The sequence below is a fragment of the Vanellus vanellus genome (genome assembly GCF_965231255.1).
Source record: "Vanellus vanellus genome assembly, chromosome: 11".
NCBI lineage: Eukaryota > Metazoa > Chordata > Aves > Charadriiformes > Charadriidae > Vanellus > Vanellus vanellus.
Window position 1 is genome coordinate 23,727,453 of NC_138916.1, and position 24,533 is coordinate 23,751,985.

Sequence of the window (24,533 nt, forward strand, 5' to 3'; positions counted from 1 at the left end):
AGGGAGAGCATATCCCCATATCACAATATTGTGCTTTTGGCGCGGTTGGTGCTGGACCGGCCCGAGAAACCCTGAGAATGAGCTTGATCTCTCCAACCAGGGAGATGGGATTGGGATGTCTGGGGGACCAGAGCACCCCCAGGGTGTCTCCTCCTGCGATGGCAGCGATGGGGCCCGGGGGCGGTACAGCTGGGTGATTAATTCCCCAAATACCAAAGCAGCGGGGGCAGGCTGGATGCTGGGAGCAGAGCTTGCCTGCGCCCAGGGAACCTGCGGTGGGCACGTCCTCCGAGCATCCCCCGGAGGGGGAATACGGACACCACCATGTCCAGTCAGGTATTTGCTAGTGGGACCACTATCCGTTGATAAGTTTACCCTGGTCATTTAATAAACCGGGTTAAGCTGTATTAAATAAATAACTTTTTTACTTTATTCCAATTTGCTTGATTTTACCCTAACATCGTTTAAAGCTCAGCACCAGGAGTAACGTGAACACCTGAAATAATTCCTTACCTAAAAATCCTCCCAAACCAGACAGTTCCCATGCTTTTGGGGACAATCTGGGCACCACAACAGGGTGCATCTTTACAGACCAAAGCAGTGATAAAAAGCACCGTGTTAAAAATGCCCGGTCCCCCTCGCTGCCCTGCGGGTATGTGGTACCTAGGTTGAGTTTGGTGCAGTTGCTGTGGGTGTCACTGGTCACTGGGCACTTGTAGACATCTCCCGTCTTCTGCTGGCCGTTGGTTTCGTAGGGCGCTCCCACCACCAGCCTGCGGGAAAGAGGGGTCCGTCAGTGCCCAGAGGCCGGATGGGGGGTGTGGAAGCAAACCCACGGCCGCTGCCGGAGGGGAATAAAACAATTCCCAGTCCCCAAGCCCCCGGTATGTGGGTCAGGAGGTATCAGGAGAGGGTCCCTTTTTGGCAGGACACCATCATTCCCCTGACCTGACTCAGCGCAAGCGGCAAAACCACTGTTTTGCCTTCCCCTTCCCATGACAGCAGGCAGCAATAAACTGGGGACGATGACTCACCGCTGCTTGGAGGTAATGGCCATCAGATGCAACCGGGGCGAACGAGGGCTGCCAAACCATGTGGCGGCACGGGGAGGAGAAGGGGGGACCCCCATCACCACCTCAGCTCGTGAGTGGCACCAGCACCAGGATGGCACCGAAACACTCAGCGTCCCTCTGAGGTCCCCACGGCTGGCCCTGGGAAGGCGGGGACAGAGGTGTCCCGTCTCACTGCTGCTTAAGGTAGGAATGTTTTCATGCCAAGGGTGTCTTCAGGACACGGATGTGTACGAAAGGAGTCCTGCCTGGCAATACCCGAAGGAACAGCAAGGAGCCGGGACTTTTCCCCACTAAAAAGCTGAAAAAGTGATTTTTCCAGGACTTTTGCTCCGACCTGGGGTTGTTCGCTTACGAGCAGCCCGGAGCCATACCTTTGGATCCCCAGCTCAGTGGCGAGCGAGGACGTCGGGCATCTATCTTTTCTTTAAAATAAGAGGAGCTGAGAAAAATCCACATACACCCAACCAAGCGTGCCACTAGCCGGGGTGTATCTGGGACATTGCAAGCGTTTTTCTCGCTTTTTCACATGGACTTGACCAGAATAGTACAAAACAGCAAACCAAAGGAGGAAGAGAGCAGAACCTGAGGAATTTGACCGTTCCTTCCAGGCTAGCTCAAAAATACTCCGAACCACGGGTTATTGGCATCTTCTGCTCCCAATGTGTTAGCCCAAAATAAAGCTGCACCATTGCTTTTTTTTTTTTGGCTTTCAAAATCCTATCGGTGGATACAACCGTCCAAGTCCGGATCACCAGATAAACAGGACCTCTTTTGTTCCGCACCGCCCTACCCAGCAGCTGGCAAAGCACCGTCCCCGGCACAGATGTTCTCTGTTAGACCAGAAATGGTCATTATTTAAAAAAAAAAAAAAAAACAACCAAAAAACGCTGCTTCTACAAAGACGCTAAACACTCATTCTTTTATTCCGTCGCTATAAAACGGAATTGCTCACCAAATTAAAAACCTCCAAAATCTAAGCAGGATTTAAGGATTCTCATGGAAATACTTCCTGTCTTACAGCTTCGTTGCTAACGAGGAGATTAATTAGGGGAAAATAATAACCATCTGGAACTGTCCTCAATAGCATCCAGAAGCTCAGGGAAACGTCGTACCTTCTCCCTGACCTGTACAAGGAGTTTGCTCGTTTCCCTCTGCCTCTGCTGTACTATTGATGCCCATTTGCTCATGGTCAGAGACGGGGGGAAGGTGGAAGATGCGAAATGTAGTGAAAGGGTGTGGGAGGGGGGAAGAGAAAAAGACCTTGAAGATGAAAAGAAATAAAGGTCGAGACACCCCAGAAGACGATCTTCTCATTTTTAAATTCTTCCTTCCAATAGAAGAATTTAAACACAGAATTTAACATGAAATTCTCAGAGCAGCTCCACTTTGATCCCCCCCCCCCCCCCCCCCCCAGCCTTGCCCCCCCCCACCAGCCGGAAAATCCCATCTGAGGCTTTCCCGTTAATTAATATTCACATATGAATACTATCACACTAGCCATTAATAAATATTCCCCGACCCCAGCGGTTATTAGGTCGAAGCATCTCTTTCAGAGGCGCGACGGTGACGAGGGCAAACCACCCACGGCCCCGGTTCCCCAGCCCTACGTCAGGGCTGGAAGCTCAAAGAAAGCCCAAATATTTACAGACGCTGCCACGAATGCAGAGGGGTTGTGTAGCTCATGAAAACAGAATTTTTGTCTCCCAAAGACAATGACATTGTTTTCCCTTTTCGGTTAAGTTTAAGTGATTAATTAGCTGAAGCTGTCAAATTCTCACGGAAACTTGGCAGCTTGGGAAAAGGCTTTTCCAGCTGTTTGAAAGGTGCCGGTCGCAGGGATGCGCGAAGCCTTCACCGAAATCGGCTGTCAGAGACGCTGCTCAGCTCACAGGTTGCCTACAAACCTCTTCCTTTACTTTGCGGTTTGTAAACCTGCGCCCTAAATGTTGGGGAATTTTTTTTTTTTTTTCCTTAACAAAAAATAAAATAGGTCCCGTCCCAAATCACCTAAATCCAATTGGAGCATCTTGCCGCAGCAGGGAGCCGTCCCCTGCTCCATCCCAGCTTTCCCCCTCCCCGCGCACCCTTGGGTCACCCCAAATCTCCCCCCTCGTGCTCCCTGGGGGGTTGCGGTCCCCCCCCCCCCCCCCAGCCACAGCCTGATGCTAAAGAAGCGAAGCTCTCTGCAAAGAGGGAAGCGGCGGGCCCTCGCGTCACGGCTTGGCTAATAAATGAAGCTTTAAAAGAAAATAAGAACCAAACAAGCCCGCCCTCGCCTTCCTTTTCATGTGCTCCTTATGGGGAAAACAAAAGCAAATTTAAGAGGGGAAAAAAAAAAAAAAAAAAAAGGGATTAAATGTGAAAAGCGCCGACTGCTCAGAGCAACATGTCTGAGGATGTATTTTTAACTTTCATCCTGGGGGAAAAAAAAAATAAAATAAAATAAAAAGGAAAACCAGGCTGTGAGTGGAAATATCCGAGGAGCCTCTGCTCTGCCGGCGCAGGGAGGGCAGTGGAAACCCAGTTTCTGCTCTGCCGGCGAGCCGGCACCCGCACCCGCGCTGGGTGCTGCTTCCCGGTGTCCTGCCCGGATGGCTGTGCCCGTCACGGCGGGCTGGGCAAATCTCACAGCAAACGGCAAAACGACATGTCAAGCTTAATTTGCATTTTTTTGGTGCCGTTTTAAATGATTTTCTTACACGTGCACGAGCAGCGCGCGCAGCGTTTCTAGCGCGGCAGGGCGGCACAAAAACCCGAAACGCTGTTGTGCTTCAGTGTCTAAAACAATTAGAGCCACAGCTGCCCGGCACTGATTGAATTATCGGGGTATTTTTTTTTTCCCTTAGTCAAAACATTGTCTGGTGAAATTCCCTGTGTCACAGACACTAATTCCTGACAGTTATCGCAATACTAAACCCAATAAATTATGTTCGGCTGGAGCACATCTCCCGGAAGAACACCCATCCCTGATTTGAAGGCATCGGGTGAAGGAGGAGCCAGCATTTCCCTGGGAAATTTGTCCCAGAGTTCAGCCCTTAAAAATTTGTTTGGACATACCTGTGGGTTCCTGCACTGAGCCGAAGGAATGTGCCTATCCCGTCCCCAGCATCCCCTCCTGGAGGAGCGTGTCACCACCATCAAACTGCCTCCAACAGTCCCAGGTCCGGTTCTGCTTCATTTATTGAATCCCTATTTATCTTCATTTATTATTCAGCGTGACCTGGGCAGGCTGGAGAGTTGGGCAGAGAGGAACCTCATGAAGTTCAACGAGGGCAAGTGGGGGGTACTGCGTCTGGGGAGGGATCGCCCCACGCAGCGGTACAGGTCGGGGGCTGACCTGCTGGAGAGCAGCTCTGGGGAGAGGGACCTGGGAGTCCTGGGGGCCAACAGGATGCCCACGAGCCAGCAGTGTGCCCTGGTGGCCAAGAGGGCCAGTGGCATCCTGGGGGGCATCAAGCAGAGCGTGGCCAGCAGGTGGAGGGGGGTCATCCCCCCCTCTGCTCTGCCCCGGGGAGGCCACATCTGGAGCGCTGTGTCCAGTTCGGGGCTCCCCGGGTCAGGAAGGAGAGGGAACTGCTGGAGAGGGCCCAGCAAAGGGCTGCGGAGATGAGGAGGGCACTGGAGCGTCTCTCTGCTGAGGAGGGGCTGAGGGCCGTGGGGCTGTTCAGTCTGGAGAGGAGAAGACTGAGGGGGGTCTCACCAGCGCTTATCAGTCCTCCAAGGGGGGGTGCCGGGGGTGGGAACAGTCTGATTCCAGTGGTGCCCAGTGACGGGACAGGAGGGAACGGGCACAAAGGTGACCATGGGCAGTCCCATCCCAACCTGAGGAGGGACTTCTCTCCTGTGGGGGCGGCAGAGCACTGGCACAGCTGCCCAGAGAGGGGGGGAGTCTCCCCCTCTGGAGCCATTCCAAACCCGCCTGGAGGTGTCCTGTGCCACTGCTGGAGGTGCCCCTGCTCTGGCGGGGGGTGGCACTGGGGGGGCTCTGGAGGGCCCTGCCGGCCCCCACCAGTCTGGGATTATTCTCTATCACACAATGTTTTAAATTCTGCCTATTGCCCCTAAAGTGCTGTTGGCTTTTACCTGCACTGGCTCCTGTCGGGGCTGTATTAACCATCACCTTTGCCCGGACGTAGCTCAGCCCTTTGCCCCATAGGCATCATGACCCCACACCCCACAGACCCATCAGCCTTTCTGCATCCAGCAAATTCCTGGCTTTTTAAGGGAATAATCCCCCCCCCTCCCCCCCCCCATCCAGGCACAGCAGGCTCCCCGGGCACATTGCAGAGAGGTCGCAAAGCTCATTTTGAGCCTTGAGATATTTTGATTAAATGGAAAGAAATGAGGAAAGGGAGGTATGTCTAGCTGGTGATCCGGGAATGCAGGGATTAAGGGAGGAACGGCGAAGCAACTATGCTTTTCACAGGATTTTTCAATCAATGGGACACTTAATCTCCTGCAAGGCAAATTCACTTGCAGTTAATTTATTCAAGATGGAACTGGATGAAGAAACGATTAAGGAGGTTCAGGAAAGGGAAAGTTCAGCGGTGGAAAACTTTAAATGGGATCGGGGCTCCTTGGAGGGAGCGTGACAGAGGAATGGACTTTGAAATGTTTTTCTCCACATTGGCGAGGGTGGAAAAAAATACCTGGTGGGAGTCCAAGGAGAGGCAGAAACGGCGGAGGAGTTGAAGAGATGGTGGCACAGGAGGATGTGGGACCTGAAAATGGTCTGACAGCAAAATGGTCTGAAAGTTGGTCTGACAGGGGCTTTCTGCGTGGCCTCTAGTACATCATTTCATCAATCTAAAGTGATTTTTTCGAATTTAAATACGAGACAGCTCCGCCGAAGAGCACAGGCAACGCAGGATGGCTCTGCTGATGGTGATGGCCCCATCGCACTGCGTGGGCAGACTGCTGCCCCGGCCAGCTCCGCTCCCCACGAGCGGATAAAGCCCATGTGTTGGTGACCAAGGGCCACCACAAAAACACGCCTGGGACACACAGCTGTGGCCGAGCTCTGGGCGACCTCCAACACAGCCTCATAGAGGGAGTTTGAGCTGATGGCAAGTGCGTTATTAAACCCAGATCCATCCCTTACCGCTGCCCAAAGCCTGGGGAGGCGCACCAGAGAGATCCGAAGATGACAAAGTGGTTTTTTTGGTCTCTCTACAGAGTGGTCCCACTGACTGGGGGGGAGCCTGGGGCGTGTGGGAGAGGAGCGTGGGCTGGTGGCGAGGCGTTGGGTGCGGGAGCACCATCAAGCCGTCCTGATGTGCACTGGGTTAACAGTGCATTAGACTGGGTACGTTCTAGAACACAGTTTTGGAGAAGCATGGCGCACAAAACCAGCAGCAAAGCAAACCTGTCCTCTCCCGCCCGGCAGCAGCGAGAGGTTTCACCCAGGCCGGGGGGTGCAGCAGGGGAGGAGGAGGAGGAAGAGGATGGTTACAGTGGGGAGGTATTTACACCATCTGCATCAGGTTTCCATTACCTCGGCAAGGGACGGAGTCTCTGGCGCTGCTGCCCAAGAGAGGATGCTCCTCCCGGCTGTACCTGTTTCATCCACATCCTTCTCTCCTGCACGGAACATTATCTTGTCCCGATCCGTTCCTGACCATCTCCAGCTCTAGCGCTGCTTCTGGGCACACGTCCTTCACACAGGGGCTCTTCTCCAGCACCCCACTCTGGGCGGCCACACTACGAACGAGCCACTCGGGCTCGTTATTCAGCAACGATTGCAGGGGAGCGTTACACCCTTCACGAGACCGTTTTGCCCACTGAATACCTGATAAACCATCCCTCGGCAGAAGCATTCGAGCCTCTTGCTCGCTCCCAAGGCTCCCTGCGCTCCCCATGTTACCCCAATTAATAGACAACCTACTACCGACAGAGCAGTTGCAGTGCTCCATCCCCCCCGTTTGCGGAGTTTTAGAGGATTTCTCTCACAAGACACAGCACATCTTTGCTTTGAGGTTTGGGTCCCGCTGACCCCGCAGTGACCAGCACGGGCAGCCGGGGCCAGACTCAGACCCGCTCCTGGGCATGAGGTTTGACCCCATCCCCGTCCCCTCCTGCTCCTGCGCCGGGAGCACCGGCTGGAGGCCGTCCATCCGCCACCGACGCGCACAAGCGCCCTTGGATGCTTTTTTTTTTTTTTTTAAAAAAAAAAAAAGGCTGATGAATGTTTTCTCTGCTTTACAACAACCCCCCTCATTGCAAAAACGAAACATAAACACGACTGTAATTTACCCAGCTGTTCCGCGCGCCGGGTCCGGCCGGGAATGGATGCTCCTAATTACACAGCCCGTTCCCACAGCGCCTCTGCAAACCCCTCCCATGGCCGGGCAGGACCCCGCGGGCCATCTCCCCCCACCGCCGAGTGGCCACGTCACGGGAACAGCCCCGAGGGGACCCGGCGGCAGGAGACGGGACCGGGGACGGAGGCAAGCAGGGGCCGAGCGCCGCGTGCTGCTGCAGCAATTACGCAGCCATGGCAGTAAGCAAAATTACCGGCGCGCTCCTTAAAATAGCAGATGACGGGTGTGTGGGCAAAACATGTCTGAGGAACTCGCAGAATATTGCGGTCAGCGGTAATGATACTTTCTTATTTTTCCTGGTGTAATTTTTTCCCTTTTACTTAGGGATATCGTAATAAAGAGGTGTTTACAGGCGAGGCCCGTCAGCGAGTCTTGGCCCGGCCGTGGCTTTCCACTGCGGCGTTTGGAGTTGCTGGCCGGTGCTCTCGGTGGGCTGCACGTGTTCCATCAGGACTCGCGCAATCTCTGGCTTTCTTCTGGAGGTTTCCAAAGCAAATGTTGATCTGACTCCGGTTCTCACCGAGTGCCTCTTGCTTTCCCCCGTCACCCATTATCACCAGCTAACGGCGTTTGGGGGGCTTCCCCCACCCATGCAGCTCCGTGCTGGAGGCACCGTTGAGTTACCGGCTCCAATGTCACAGCTCCATCCAGCTGCCTTTCCATGCTCAGAGACCAGGGCACCAAGCCCCCAACGCTAAATGATGAAGATGTGATTGCAAAAGCCTTTTTATGGCTGAGCAATACGGGATGGGAAGGAGCAGGACCCCCTTCCTCCATAGAGATCTTCATAAATGAGGCTATAGATATTTCACGGCATACACGGATCGTGGTGGCACAGGAAGGACTTGGTGTCCATCCACCTCCAGCCTCCCCCAGTCTCACCGTGGGAACAGTGCTGGGATTTCAGTGCCGCAGCTGAACGCTAACACTATTAGGATGCTTTAAAAAAAAAAAAAAAGCACTGAGGAGACAATTTTCCTCTATACAACAAGGACCTGGCTGCCAAAGCTCATGTTTGATGGGCCTTCTCTGTTCCTTCCTAAAAATCCCGGTGCTCCTCAGAGAGGAAAGCCCACCCGTGCGTCACGGCACGCAAAGGTGGGTAAGGGAATGCTGCTCCTGCCACAGCGGTTCAGAAAGCTCTGGGTAAACCCACAGGGTTGGGGCAGAGGAAATTTCCAAGCTCTCGAGGTGGGGAAGGCAAGATGGAGATGCTGGGATGACTGGGAGCCCGCAAGCTGCGAGGCAGCTGCTCTCCGGCGGCTGGGTTTATCGTGCAGCCCAAATCCCCATTCCTGCACGTGCCTCCCGTTGGATCCCTTGTGGAAAAAAAAAAAAAAAAAAAAAAAAAAAAACCAAGTGCAAGTTTTGCTTTTTTGCTGGCCCGGGCGGCAGATGTTTTCCTTCCTCTTCTTTAGATTCTTCCTCTTCTTTCCTTCCTCCTGATGCGAACTGACCCCGGAGTTGGTGATAACCACACTGCTTTATGCCAAGGAAGATCAACCCCGGGGATGCCAATTGTCCCCCGTCCTCCAAGTCAACATCTGGAAGGTGCCAGGCAGGGGCAGACCAAAGTGCGGAGCAGCCCTGAAGAGCCCAGCGATGCCAACAACAAAGCTTACAGGATTTTCGGGGAAAAAAAAAAAGGCCATACTGTGCCAAAAGAGGAACAACCCCTGAACAAGGGAGACAGGGCGGGCTGCTCCAGCATCCCGCACCCTGCGGCCAGCCCGTGCCTGCGGCCCCGGCGCGGTGGGAGGGAGAGCCGGGAGCAGACATTATCCCCGCACCGGAGGAATGCTTTGCAGTTATGTACCCTTTCACCAAAATAATCCAAGCGCTCGGGTACCGGCCAAACCACAGGAGAATTACAGCCAAGAAAGCCTCTCGCAGTAGTAGGGAAATAGCAAACCCTCTAACTGTTTTTCCAGATCAGCACAATTATAGCTTCAAATCCACCGAGAAGATTTTTCTCCCTTCTCCCTCCTCCTTTTCCCTTTGGCTGCGCTCAGACGGGAAACGTCATGTCTGTGCCTGGAGCGGCCGCGGGGATTGGGGGGGGCACCCATGGAAGCGGGGGGCGGTGGGGTGGTCAGCCCCGGGGTTCCTGCCGGGACGAGCTCTTGCTGAAGGCGGTAGGGAATTGCGCATGGGTGGAGGGTTCAAGGGGGCCAAACCCTGCACCGAGGCTCCACAGCAGCCCCGCGCTGCAAAGCGGGGTGGGGGCAGCGCGAGACACGAGCTCGGGAGGGCGAGAACAGCTAGAGAGCATCCGGCACCCCAAATGTTAGACCTGCAGCCCTTCGAAGCCCGTAGGGCTGCCAGCGCGGCCGGGGAGCCGCTCCTCAGCCCTGCCACCTTGCCAGCAGCATCAGCAAAGCCCTGGCCTCAGCCAGCTCGGGAATGCTCTAATTATTTTTGCAGCTTCTGAAGGCTAATGGATGTTTATTCCCAGGGCTTTCCTTCCACAGCCAGTTCTTCTCAAGCTTCATTTTTTGCATAGCTGGAAACTTTCGATCCGCAGACAGAAGCCGGCGCGGGGCAGCGATCCCGGCACTCGCTGAGCGGCGCATCACGGCTGCTGGCCCGTGGGGGCACAACCCACCCCCTCCCGAGCGCCTTTTCCCCTCTCCTGCTTCTGTACTGGGGTGTCTGGTGGCATTGGAAAGCCGAGGGTGGTGGTTTGCGTGTCCTCCCGTGTACACGTGGGAGGAGGGAATGGGTCCTCTTGCCCTGCTTTGGGGAGTGACACAGCTCCTGCTCATGGGATGGTGGGCAGCAGCCCAGAGAAGCAATTGGGAGAGGGGAGATGAAAGACAGAGGGAACTTCTTTCCCCCTTTTTAAGCCGATTTTGGACCTCTAAGAATTTTTGCTCTCTGAACTCGAGGCAATTCCAGATTGCGTTTGCCACAAACATCCATGTGCAGCATGAGGAGAGCACACATGGGGATGGAAGCTTCCATGTTTGAGGGACATGCATCCCACGTGCGTTTGTGGAAACGTTTCCCATCTAAGAACACAAGTATTTTGCCCAAATAAATCCATCCACAGCAACAAACGTGCCTGAACTCACACGATTCGTACCTTAAACGCCCCCGAAATGGCATGAACCAAAGTATGAATTGGGGCAGAAGAGGAGCTCCAATCCAGGTCAACCCTTCAGGTCAACACCACGATCATCTCCGTTTTTACAGTAACTCCCTCTCCCTCTACCAAAACTCCTGCCAGGCCACTTTATCCCAAGCGCGGCAGCACAGGAGCTCTCATTTCCCCCGGGTTTCACCCGAGATGCCCAGCTCGGGGGACGCTCAGACCCCGTAACGCCGGGCACTGCACTGGGAACGCTGCCCGACTGACTGCTGCTCTACAAAGCTACTGTGCACGTTAGGATGAGTTTCGGTAACCGGCTGTCATTTTTTCCATTCACGTACTTGGAGAAGGCACTTGGGTTGCACCTCCAGCTTAATGAAAAAGGGCGAGAAAGCCTCGAGAGGGAGGTCTGAAAGCCACTCGCCGCTCAGGAAAACGGTGAGTGGAGAAAAGCCGCCCCACAAATCGAGGAGATTTGCGAGCAGGGTATAGCCAAGCATTCCCCCCCCCCCCCCCCCCCCGGAGTTTAATAATCTGAATTCTTTCCTCGCAGATTTTCCACTATCAGGGCTGCGGTTACAGCCCCCGCGTGCAAATGATCTGTCCCCCTCCCCCAAAGGTTAGAAAAAGGGAAAACAGTCACAACTAAAAATATACCTGGAGAATATTATATATAAGCTTGCACACACTCAAATATGCCTCTACACGCACACAAATAAGTGTATATATATATAAAAGCTGCTTCGAAACCCTTCTAAACCCATCCACGCTAGCCAAAAGTGGCATTAAAAGACTCAGACTGAAGGATAGGTGCCAAAGTCCTCAGATTCCACATTTGGTATTTGGCAGGGGGACCTCCGCACGTTGTTAGAACCGTCGCTGCTGTATGAACCCCGCTTCCGAGATGGCCATCGAGTTGCTCTGCGCTCTTCTGCATTTGAGTGGATTTTGTTGAACTCCTCTGGGACGGCATCGAAGGATGCTCGTCTGGCTTCTGCCTTACCAGCAACCGGTTTCATCTCAGCATCTCCATTTCTTCTGCCTCCTGCCAGCTCCTGGGGTTGGCCGAGACGCGGCACAATTATTATCCTGCTCTCTCTGTACGTCCTTGGTTTGTACTATAGATGTTTTGTTTGTTCAGTCACTTATCCTTTAACCAGAGTGAGTCACGGTGGCTTCATTTTTTTAACTGGGTACGCATATTTAGTAGACATTTTATACTACATAATTGCACATTCAAATACACGCTGTACTTATGTATATATGTACACTCATTCTGTGCAGAGAACATCCATTTTTTCACGCAGAGGAACCGACAGAGAAGAAAACTACAGCTGTGTCCTGCCTGATGCTGGCAGGAGGGATGTGAGAAGGGCCAAAACGACCCAGAGCTGGTCTTTGCTCCAGTGTCCTGCTGGGAAAGGAGGCAAAAATCCTCCTTTCACTGGTCCCCAGGGAAACCAACCCTTGACCACCCCACCAGCGATGGTGGCACCTCAAAGGCATGAGAAAGAAAAGCATAAGAGGTCCCAAATGGCACAGGAATTTCAGTCCCTCTGCCAGGGTGCAGCCAGGATCATGCCGAAAACCGCATCTATAGCTACAATTGGGCTGAAAATATTGAAAAAACAAAAAAACAAAAAAAAACAACAAAATAACCCAACGGCCGCATCCATGCCCTACATCTCCTGCCCAGGGTGGAAGGTGAGGAGGGTCCTTCCTCGGGAACAAGGCTCAGCTGTGGTCCCAGGAGGGTTTCCCCACCGCCTGCACCCTCCGATGTCATTTAAGGAGCACCCTGGAAAAAGGTGCCTGTGTGCCATTCACACCTGGTCACACTCCTCTCCTCCAAGGGGAGATTTTTGGCATGTTTAGGAAGAAATGAGATATGGAAAAGGGATATTCTCCAGAAGCAGAGGAAGGGAGGAATGTGATGGCAGAGACACTCGGTTCCTGTGCTTTATCTGCGCGGCTCTCCGAAGATCTCTGCGCAGCCTTTCTGAGCCTTAGCCCTGACCTGGTAAACACCTCTGAAGAGCCACAGCCTCTTGCAGGGGCCAGCGCAAATACCACCACATTTTTGGGGTTTTGGATCCATTCCTGATAGAAAATATTTCACAGCAGAGGTCTGTGCAAATGAAGAGCTCACGTGCTCCGAAGCGTCGATCAGCCACCCCGGAGAGCATGGTCCCCATCCCACCGTCTCACAGATGTGCCTGGGCCCTGCCCGTGAGCAGGTGAGGGAAGGAGACACCAGGCTGGGCTGATATTCGCTTAGAAATTTAGCGCATGGTGCTGCCCAGCTGTGCCCCAGCATCACCTTCCATGAGGATGGAAGACTTCACACCAAGCAAAGCAACTTCACCCCTTAACGTCAGCCATCCCCACCCGGGTCTCGAGCAGGGAATGTTGCAGGAATTTGCTGGAACTACTCAACAGCCGTGTTTATGCCATGCTCCGGTGACTTTGGCCACAAGCAATTGTCTTGTCAGGCTGCCCAAAATTCTTTACCCCCCAAAAAAAGCCTTTCTTTGGGTAAATATCAATGTTCTGAAGCAAAGAAAGGGTGGAGGGCTGTGTCCCATGCCAGATGTTTCTGGCTTCTGGCTTGTTAAGTGTAAGCTGGCTGGTTGGGAAACAGTCCCATAGCACAGGTTCATGGATAGAGAGGATGAAAAGGATCCCAAGAGACCAGCCGGTCCCTGACGTGGCCCCAGACAGGGTCAGCTCTAGGAGAAACCTCCTTGACTGCTACACGCAAACCTGCTCAAGGGCCATGGGGATGTCCCCCTGCAAGGATGCTCCGGTACTTGGCACGGTCACGCTTCTGGGGAGACTCAGCCCAGCCGTGAGCAGCCCTGAGCTCATTTTTAAGGTGAAGCAGTGGAAAAGCTCATCACCGCCACGCCGGTGTGAGTCTCAACTTCAGAGGGGATACTGGGTGCTAAAGTATCTGCTCAGGACCCCTCCCTGTGATGGGGCAGAGGCAGCTTCATGGGCTGCACCCCACACAACCCCCTCCCTTCCCAGCCCATCCCAGAGCACACACTGCCAGCGGAAAGCCGAACCTTATCCCACCATTCAAAGCTTTATGAATATTAACTCAGGTCTCTGCTGGACGGCAGAAGGAAACGGTGACCCAGAGAGTGGAAACATCAGCGCGGATTTAATCGCAAACGGTTCCCCGAGATGCAGCTGGGAGCACCAGAGCCCGAACGGCCCCCGCAGCCCCAATACAGCACGGGGACCACAGCATCAGCATCACCCCGTTAACTGGGGGCACCGTACTGTTTGGGAAAAGCATGCAATCCTGTGGGAAACCAGGGCCCGGGGCCAGCAGAAAGGCTCACCGCAGCGTGCCCGGGCGGCTGGCCCCGACCCTCCGTGAAACGAAGGGAAGCGGCACCGCGGGGAGGTTTCAGGCCGTGCTGACGGCACTTGGGGAGACCAGGGTTAGAGCCAAACCCCCCTGTTCCTCCTTGCAGAGGGCACAGGACAAGGTCCGGCCCCACAGCCCCCTCCAGCACCGGCAAAGATCATGCGAAGGCAGCGCAGGTCCGAATTTTGAATTTCGAAGGTATCCATCTGCATTAATTACACATTCGCTTGCTGCCTTAAGCCTGGCTGTCACCCACCCATGGGGGCAGATCATTCAGCTCCACAGCAGTCGAGTTGCTGGGAATTTAATGGGCTTTTGAGCTGCCCTCATCGCTCCAGCATCCAGATGTGCTCCTAGAGAGCACAAAGGGTCTCCGTCAACATCTGTGGGGGAACGCCCAACGGGGATCAGCCCTGGCGAGGAGCAAACCCTGCCGTGAAACCCAAAACGCGAGCAAAGCCCGTCTGAGTCTCATCTTGCACTCCTGACAGATGCGGGGCAGGTCTGAGCACTTCTGCAGACCACAGCTCTTTGATGGAAACTATATAAAATAGGATGGCCTCGACTCAAAACCCAGATGGGTTTCCAGCAAGCGTCGGAGACTGAGGGGCCCCAAGGCACCGTGAACCTGCCTGGCGCAAAGCCTCATGCACAGCACCTGCCACCGAGAACCGGGCAGGACCCAGAGCACAGCACCCTCCATACACATACCCTATCAAATACCAAATGTACTGTTAACCCTCACGTAAAACTCCTCTCTTTGAAAGGAAGAGGGTCTCTGTTCTCTACTTTGCCCAGGCTGGCTCCACACTACCACCACCAAGAACGAACTCGGTTTGCCTTAGAGCTGGAGCACTGCCCGCCCCAAACTTGTGGTCGGATGGAGCAGCGTTTTGGGCAGGCTGCTTTAGATGCCCTCTTCCGCAGAGCCCGGCGCAGTGCTCACTTACCATTTCTTCCCCCCGATGTCATGCTGCTGCACTGTATAGCCAAAATACGCTTCCTTAGAGCCAGCTATGATTTTGGGCCTCTTGGTGTCAATGTTGAAGGTGTCACTGATCCCTGGGAAGAGAAAAGAAGGATCCCGTCAGCCAAGGTGCCAGACGGTAGGAGAAAAGACTTTTTTTTACTGTGATGTTGGTCAGACACTGAACAGGTCACCCCAAGAAGCTGTGCAGTCTCCACCCATGGAGATATGCAAAGCCCAACTGGACACAGCCACGGACAACCTGCTCCAGGTGACCCTGCTTGAGCAGGGCTTGGACCAGCTGATCTCCAGAGGTGGCTCCAACCTCAACCACCCTGGGAATGCTGCTCCCCCCAAACGCACAACATTCCCCAGGAGGGTCCCAGGCAAGACAGAGGTGGTTTTACCCCTTCACAGCAGCTCTGTGGCACCGCATTCCCCCAGCCAGCCACGATGAACAGGAGGCTGCGAGACCCAAAGCACACCAGCCCCACTTTACCTGCAGCCACCCAGCACCGCTCTCTCCAGCACTGAGCCCCCGGAGGAGTATCCAGCCTTGGGGCTGCAGCTTTAAGCAGGTTCGTTTAGGGTTTAGAGGCCACAGCTGCACAAGCCCTTGAGGACAGCCCCCTTCCCCAGCACACCTGCAAAGGGGCTTCACCCCTGCGGGCACCAAGGTGCTCCTCACAGCCGCCGAGCTGCCACCCAACTGCTACCAAAGCAAAAGTGCGTTTCTGGTTCATAAAAGAAAGAGTATTTTTCCTCCAGGCCACTGGAAGAGTGAATCGGCTGAAGGCCAGGCTGCCGGGATGGGCACGTCCTCCCCTCCGGCATCTTCTCAAGCCCCCTGTGAGGGGTGACACTGCTCTGCAACACTTTCCTCCTCCAGCTGTGGAGCAGCAGCTGCTCGTGGTGGAGATGGCCACCACCATGTCCCCACACACCCCAGCAGGGACCACTGGCTGGGGGCACACAGGAAATGCGTGGCCATACCAGATGTGCCCAGTCTGGAGTCCATCACCCATCCCAGCTGTCCCCAGGGGCCACCTCCTGCTGTCCCGCCGTCCCTGAGGGTTTTGCTGTACCACAGAGCCAAAGGTGGGAGTCATTTTTCCCACGTGAGTGAAAGTCGGTGCCACTGGGGGGGTTTGCAAAGGAGATGTGGGTTTGGAGAGGGATGTCCCGGAGGATGGATGCTCAGACCTGGATTGGGTGATTTTTTGGGCTTCGTCCTCTCCCCAGGGCTGCTCTGAAGGATGCCCCTTCCTGCAGGACAGTGGGAACAGGATCCCTGGCCGCAGCATCCCAGCTCCGGGGAGCCTGGTGCTCACAGCCCGTGCGGGTCAACTTTCAAGAGCCAGTTGCTTGCCAGGGAGCAAATCCCGGGGGATGGGGCTGGCAGCTCCTCCCTCCGCCAGGAGCCGGACCCAGCAGCAGGGTGTGCGGACAGGGGTGTCAAGTGAGTCTCCCCAGGACTGGAGTGTTTCGGGGCTGCTGGAGATGCCCCTTTGCCTATCCATGGGTGCAGGAGCTGCCGCGAATTGTGCCCACAGCCCTTCTGGGTGCATTCAGTGGAGAAACTAGCTGGGGGCAAAGGCCACCCCCAGGCAGGGGAGAAGAGCACTCACTGTGCCGTGGGGCTCTGGTGCTGTGTTGCCTCTATTACCGGTGGCTACAGAATGCCGCAGCCACCCATGTCCCATGGTCCGTGTCCCATAGCCAGCAGGTCTGTGTCCCATAGCCAGCAGGTCCGTGTCCCATAGCCAGCAGGTCCATGTCCCATAGCCAGCAGGTCCACGTCCCATAGCCAGCAGGTCTGTGTCCCATAGCCAGCAGGTCCATGTCCCATAGCCAGCAGGTCCGTGTCCCATAGCCAGCAGGTCCATGTCCCATAGCCAGCAGGTATCAGCCCACAGTATCCCCGTGTGTATCTTTATTCAGAGACACACGGGCTTCGGCTCAGGCCAGCATCACGTTCAAACCCTGCACGGCTGCAAATGGTGCACGCCTTCTACAGGGAGGTATTTTAATTCATGATGTTGTTTTCCCCGTGGGTTTGCTTAAGCAGAGAGGGGCACGGCCCAGGTCCCAGCAAGAAGTGACTGCATGGGAGACGGTGCCGCAGGGAAGGATGCGCAATAGCCAGGATATCCCAGCTCTTTGTTCACCTGCGGGCAGAAAGTAGCTGCGGTTGCAAATAAAAGAACCTGGCGCTCCTCGTAAGGATCGCTTTAAAAGCAGCTGAAGGATCACGTTTGGTATTTACGGGAGCATAAAGGGGTTGTCAACAGGAGAGGTTAGGAATGCCGCTTCCCAGGCAGAAAAATTCAGGACGGAAAGTGTTTTTATAGGTAGGAACGTTAGGGATAAACCTGATTTTTTGCAGTCAAAGGAACAAATCTGCAACATCGGCTCCGTAAGAAGAGAACCGCGGAGCCTCGCCAAGGAGAGCTGAGGTAAGGAGCTTTAAACTCCTACAAAAAGAAATTCTAGAAAGCAGGGGAAAAAAAAAAAAGGAGACGGGGGGGGATGAGAGCCAGCATATTTTGTGGTAGATTGACCTTATTTAACATTACAAAACAAATTAAAACCTCCTCTGAGTTAACTATTACCCAGTGGAGAAACAGAGGCCAGGACCGGCCATTGAGAGGAGTGATGGGCATGGGGAGGAGAGGAGGTTGTGAGGAGCTGGCAGCGCCCCGGGGTGTCACATCGCTGCCACCGGCGAGTCGGGGTGACACCCTGGACCTGGCGGGAAGAGGGAGGGGGGTCTTTTGGGGAGGGGATTTTTGAAGTATTTCAAACAACGTTCAATTCCAGTTAATGCAGAGGCATCTTCACCACTTGAGCGCAGAACAAAAGCCAGAGAGGATGTGACGGGTTTTCTTCTGATTTTTTTTTTTGCATTCAGCAGGGTTTCTTTGCTTTTGCACCGCAGAACCCCAAGCAGAGGCTTTTGGGGAGCACAGGAATGCTGGGACAAGTGGGGGACCCCCATTCCATGGCTCCTCGCTTTAGGACCCCATCGCGTAGCCTCCTGCAAAAGGCAGCCAGGCTGGTCACGAAAAGCAACATAACCCCCCAAATAAATAGCATGAATTCTTCATTAAGTGCAAAGCCCTGTGAATCCGGAGAAGTGCCGCTCACCGTGCCGGAGCATCCCACTTACAGCAGGTAGCGGGGACTGGGGCAGGCGATGGGGCTGGAAAAACAAAATGATCTGGAAAAAAGTTTCCAGGCAATGGATGGCAGAGGGGAGGAATTTCAGAAAGTCAACAGATGTGGGTGCATTCGAGGCAGGAAGAAAAAAAAAAAATAATCGGAGAATATTTAAACTGGCTTAAACTAATGGGAGCTTTTTGAAAGGTTGTCAAGGAGATTTAGCAACCCGAAGAACCAAGTCTCATTTTCTTGTCAGGAGTGACATCACTGTCATAAATAAGTGACCAAAAGCCACATGTTTTGCTAGCGATGCAGCCAAGGCAGGAAGCCTCAAATACCTCCTTTCCGAACTGGAGCTTCTGTCGAGTCCAAACTTTTGATTCTTGTCGGATCAAATATTGAAAAGAAAAAAAAACAAAACACATTTGGGAAACAATACTGGGAATAAAAGCCACCTTTTCTGCCAAAAAGAATAAAAATAAGTCCTCCCTGTAAGGGAAACCTTCAGGAGGGGGATGCTCGTGGGGCCCCGGCACCATCCTCCTGCCCATACCTCTGTGCCTCCTGCCTGCATCCCTCGGGCAGGCAACGGGATCCGCCGCCGGCAAAGGGACCCCGGGAAGGTGCCATGACGCAGCCCAGCGGCGCTTGCTGTGATGCCCCAAGGCTGCTTCTGCTGCCGTGTAAGGTCTGGGGCTTTTGCTCGCTGCCTTTGCTCCAAACCTTTACGATTTAAGGAGATGCAAGTTGGGCAGTGGAGCTGCCGGAAGAATTTCCTTTTCTTTTTTTTTTTCCTTTTTTTGACTGCATCGTACAAACCCAGCCTGTTTCGCTGGCTTCTGGCGCTCTCGGGACAGAGTTTCTAGAGAGAGGCTGAGCCGACACGGGGCAGTGACACGGGTGAGGGAACTGTCTCAAAGGCTGTGGCTGAGTTGGGCCCATGGGAACCTACATCTGGATCCTCATGGGCTCTTCTGCCGAATTCCCCGGGGCAAAGGCAGCTTGACTGCTGTCGGGCTGCTGCGGGTCCTCGGGGGCAGCACGGGAGGGATATGGGATTTGGGGGCACTAACTACAGGTGACCCGAGGAGAAGGGTATGGATGGGACACGAGAAGAGCATGTGCCTCACCGGGCTCTTGCTTTCCTGCAGGGACGAGAGAGCTGCTCGCTGGAGGAGCCCGGGAGCACGCGGCCAGGGGAAAGCTCAAGTCTGCCAAAATCCTGGAGTGGGCTGGGGTCAAGCAGCTCGGTCTGGCACTTTGAAACTCGCCTTGCTGTTCTCACGCCCGCTTCCTCTCTCCTAGCTCGAGCCCATGCAGGAGAGGTGACCTCTGCGATGGGGCAGTGGGTCCATGGACCCCGGCATCCCCACTGCAACCCCTCCATCCTCAGCATCCCTGGGGTTGCCGCTAGCCACCCAGTGATGGGGTGGGCTCCGCCACTGTGACCCCATCCCCACCCCCATGTGGGCTTTGGTGGCATCACATGCTCCTCTACAACCCATCTGCCACGCACATTACTTTTTCTTTTCTTAGGACTGAAATATTTAGCTTGATTAGAGAACCTTTAAGCTTGATCTAGGGTATTTGGGCAAAAGCTAGCAGGCCCTGAGAAGCAGCAGAGTGGGCCACGTGTCCTCACGCTTCCCTCTAGCTTTAATTCCCATCAAGCACTCTTTGCCGATGCTGAAAAGCACCAAATTCCTCTTCAGGTCGCTATCTCAAAGCCAGCGTTTGTCATCAGCTGTTAGGAAACAACCCCGGGGTTTGGTGGCTGCTGCAGCGGTGGATGGAGAGCCAGGGAATACTGAGGATGAACAGAGGATCAGTCATCGCCCGCTCGTGTCTTGTAGCATTCCTGGTTACCCACAAAATCTCTGACAAACAGCCCGGGGGCGTTAGCTACACGAGTGCCTTGTGCTTCCAGAATTCCAGCCTTCTGGCCCCCCAAAAGCTGGGAAGGAGCCTTTTGATGGCCACGTTTTGCAGCCCTAAGGAACGTGTTGATTATTCATTTGCAGCACGTTCATTAGCGATAACGCAAAGGGCATCAGGAATGAGTGGTAGGTCTCTCATCGCCCCTTTCACGGGGAGACACCAGGAAAGCAATAGGTTGTGGGGGGCATGGGGGTTGTTGGCTTCTCAGAGCCCCATGCACCTTGAGGGGGGTTGTTTAACGGACCTTCCCTGGCCAAGCCTTGGCTTGAGGATGGACAACCGGTAGGTGGGGAGGTAGAGTCCTTCAGCCCCACTCTTGGGGCTGTGCAGCCACCCAGAATTAAGTACCCACCATCAAAACCTGGACTGGGGAGGTCCCTCGGGTACCCACCTGGACAATCCCAAAGATACTCAAAGATGCCTTGGGAACCCACCTAGACAATCCCAAAGAAGCAAGTTTTACCATTTGGTGGCCCTTTAGAGAGGGAAGAGGCTGACTACCTTCTCTGGAAAAGCAAACCAGCGAAGGAAAACACAAGCGTGGTCTGACACGAGGGAAGTTACCGCATCTCAGCACATCCTCTCCGGATCCTTCTGGAAGTCGCAGCTTCCCTGCCAGCACATGGTGTCAGCAAACACCCAGCAATCCACGGCCACTGAAGGCGTTTATTTCAACAAGCCCCGGCTCAGCACCCCTTGGCCAGGCTCTCCCACTTTTGGCCCAGACCTGCACCCTGCTTGCATCGAAGCCTTGGGGCAGAGGAGCTGGCCTGATCCGAAGTTTAGGGACACCGTGGGTTGTCCCGAAGATGGGCTGTGCACAGAGGCATGGCGCTGGGGTCCCCAGCGCCGGAAGGGGACCGTCTGCCAGGCATCTGCATCGCCTGCCTCCTCCCTTGGCTCTACTGCTGGTGACAGATAATAGCCAAGCAAGCGCCGGAGATGCCACGGTGCCTCTGGGGACTCCCAGCCCGTGGGATGAGGCAGGAGCGGGGACAGAGGCTGAGTGCAGGAGGTTCCCCCGGGTCTGCTGGAGAGAGCGAGGAGGGGGGGTTCCCTTGGGCAAAGCACCAGGACAGGCAGCGGTGAAGGGACCATCCCCAAAGATGCACATCCCAAACCTGCCACCCTCAGCTCAGCCCAGCGCCGCAGAGGAGGGTGTCATCCCACACATCGCACAAACTTGCTTTTAGTCCAGATGGCAAAACACCAGCGTTAGTCCTCAGCGATATATATCGACCGGTAGCCACAAGGCGTCCGAGTCCAGAGACCACCGCGGAGCGCTGGAAGCACTAACCCTTCCCGCCGGCACACAGCTCATGTTTGCTGCAGCAGTGCTGCCATCGCTGCATGTTCCAGGAACCCCCGTGGGCAGGAACCCCCGTGGGCAGGAACCCCCGTGGGCAGAAAGGCTCTCGTGGAGGATTTCTGTCCGGCGCGAGGCGGAGTCGCCAATTTGCCACATCTCCCAACTACACCCTGCGATAACCGTCATAGATCTACGAGGGGAGTTCGCCCCACGGGCTCGGTCGCCCACGTAAGCGCGGCCGGGGCTGCGCCGCCGCCTCGGTGCTCCACGCAGGCCGCCCCGCGCCCCGCCACGCTCGCCGCCGCCATGCAGCGCGCCGACACATGTTCCCTATTAAGCAAAGAAAGGCAGCTCCGCTGCGGCTTACTTTAAAGGATCGAGCAACAGCGCAATTAGAAAGGGAAAAAAAAAATAGTAGTAGTTAAAAAAAAAAAAAAAAAAAAAAAACCAACACAAAAACCCAGAAAACCAAACCCAAACCCTCTTCCATCGGGATGTTCAGAAATGTTTGCGGAGGCAGAAGCGCTGCAGGCTGGTGGGGAGGCGTGAGCCGGTGGCAGCGCTCCTGGTAGCGGGGAAAAGCCCTTCTCCCCCTCCCCTCTCCCCCCCCCCCCCCCGCTTTTGCAGCGCGGAGCGGTCCCAGCCCGGCTGCTCGGAGCCCGGGCTGCGGGCGGGAGGCGGCCAGATGTAATTGCGGCAAAAATGACCGCTGCCGGGGAGTCTCATTCCGCCAGAAGCGAGCCCGAGCACGCCAGCGAGGGGCCGGCAAGAAGCATGAGCCCCCCTCCCTCCTCCCCCCCCCCCCCCCGCCCCCGGCGGGGCTCGTCCCGCACGCACCGAGCCGCACGGGGGGAGGCTGCGGACTCGCCTCCTAAAACCTCTTCTCACTTATTTAACCCCACAGCCCCCTCCTGTGCAATGGGACAAACCACCTGTGGGTCACGAAAGTTAACTCCGGGTAAAAGGGTCTGGGTTTATTTTGGAGGGTGAGGGGGTGGGGGGCTTTCCTCCCCTCCCACCATCTGATGCTTCAGAAAAACACTAAGTAATCCCGCTCCAGCCGCAGCCCAGCTGGGGGGGGGGGGGGGGGGGACGGGAGTTTGCCATGCTGCCCACCCGCCTGCCCGGCTCATTCCCGGGAGCCCATCAAAGTTCTCCATCCCTTTCAACTCCCCTTCGCCCGCCTCGGAGGCGCCCGCCGCCTCCCTCCCTCCCTCCCTCCCTCCCGCTCCCGGGAAGACTTTTCCAGCAGCCTTATTAACCCGGGGCTTTCTCCAGCGCTTTTCCCAAATAAGCAATAAGTTATTCCCGGCTGCGTTCCCCTTGCTTGGGGAACTGGGGTGGGCGCAGGAAGGGGAGCGGGCGCTTACCGGGCAGGAGGCAGAGGGAGCAGGCGAGGAGCATCCCGCTGGGGAGGTCCATGGGAGCGCTGGCTGCCCTGCTCCCCGGCCCCGAGCATCCGCGGGAGGCAGCCAGCCAGACTGGTAGCCTCGCTCGCAGAGCCCTCTCCTTATCCCCAGCCTTTCCCGGCTCCCTGACAGAAGGCGAGCATTGGGAGGGAGTGGGAGGGACGAGCAAAACTTGTAGGAGGTACAGCAGGAGAGGACTAGAGAGGGGACAGCCTTCGCACGGCCGCGGCACCCTTTAGGGATCGGCTTCCCAGCAGGGCTGTCGTGGCTGGGAACTTGAACCCCACGGCAGCGCCCTGGTCTTTTCCCCGTGGCACCCCGCTGGGGTCCCCGCGCCCCCATGGGGGGCTTGGCGATGGGAGGTCTGCACGGGGTCACTGGTGGTTGTGGGGTGCCGTCTCTGGCCATGGCTGCTCTGGTGCCATCTCCACTCAGGTGCCACCTCTGTTTAGTTGCCACCCCTCCCTGGCTGTCACCTCCAGCCACCTCCACTTGGGTGCCACCTCTACTCAGGTGCCACCTCTGCTTGGACACTACCTCGTCTCAGATGCCACCTAAGCTTGGGTGCTACATCTGCTCAGGTGCCACCTCCAGCTGGGTACCACCTCTGCTCGGGTGCCACCTCTGCACAGATGCCACCCTGGGGGTGGAGGAGAGTGGAGCCAGTGCCCACAGCACCAAGGAGGCTGCTACGATGCCACAGGGCACCACACAATACCATTTATTTTCCCCAGCAGCCACCCAGGCGTGAGCACATCGCCACTGGCACGGGCACCAGGAGAGCCCGGCTGGGGAGCAAACAGCAAAGGAACAGGAGGAAAACTGCTAATAAGCGTTTTCTTCCCCTCTCTCAGGACCATCCTCGGGCACGATGAGGTTCTCCTGCTGTACACAGCTCTTGGGCCAGGATCCCCCATGCCCCCGCAACAGCCAGCGCTGTCATTTAGGGCTGTGTCACCTCTGGGCTGGGCTGTGCAGCCCAAAACACCCGAAGAATAGCAGTGTCCCCAGGGTGGGATTTTCTCCCTCCATCCTTTTCCTCCGTGGGCTGGGGACACCCTTTGGAGGAGGTGCCCAGGAGGCGGCTCCAGCGGGAGCTCAGCTCTGACCACGGTGAGGCTTTGGGGCTGGGACGCAGCCCCGAGCACCCACGGACCAGACCACACAGCCCAGCTGGGGCAGCTCCACTGGGGAGGTAGGACCAGCCACCGCCTCGCTTCCCCTTTTCCAAGCGGAAAAGATAAATCCAGTTTTTGGGTTGTTTTCAGACAGTAGATGTGACCCTGGAAACCCTTCCCTCCCCGCCATCCAGCCCGAGCCCCGGTTGCCAACAGGAGCATCTCCCCACGCAGTTGCTACCTGCAGCGATCAAACTCTACGCGACCACCCTCGCAGCCAGGAGAAAAGCAAAGGCAGAGAGGTCTGCGCGCTGCAGCCACCACCGTGGTGCCAGCTCTCCTCCCCTCAGAGCAGAAGAGCAAGCGAAGGTCTTGGATGGGGTTTTTGTCCTTTTTCCCACCCAACCGAGAGCGAAGATCGTTTGAGATGGGTCCAAACGCCGATGTCTCTGTCTACCGAGTGGCTGTCAGACAGTTTGGGATCTGCAGGAGGGAGATAAGCTCCGCCGGAGACACTCTTGAGTGTCTGGGAGATCCAGTTTCTTTTCTTTCTCCCCTCTTCCCTCCTGAAAATATACGTTTGGGGTCTGCAAGCAGGAGAGGACACATGTCTGGAACGGAGATCAAAGCAGCAGTAGGATCCAAACCGGCGCAGAGGCACGGATGCTCTTTAGCTTGTTTGTACAGTGCGCCTTCCACCAGCAAAACGCTGCTTGACAGATATTTTCAGTTCTTAACTACGTCTCCCAGCTGGTTTTACCCTATAT

The 24,533-nt window shown here is 55.5% G+C and overlaps 1 protein-coding gene across 1 annotated transcript in view; it reads right to left on the reverse strand.

Moving 5' to 3' along the window:
• ITGA11 (integrin subunit alpha 11) overlaps positions 1–22,661 on the reverse strand; it is a gene marked incomplete at both ends in the record, with an annotated part of 49,035 nt that extends 26,374 nt beyond the window's left edge. Inside the window, 3 exons of the mRNA XM_082488968.1 lie at positions 664–773; positions 14,814–14,925; positions 22,610–22,661. Coding sequence (XP_082345094.1) covers positions 664–773; positions 14,814–14,925; positions 22,610–22,661 — 274 coding nt within the window. The remainder of the gene's footprint in view (positions 1–663; positions 774–14,813; positions 14,926–22,609) is intronic.
• Positions 22,662–24,533: the final 1,872 nt, after the last annotated feature.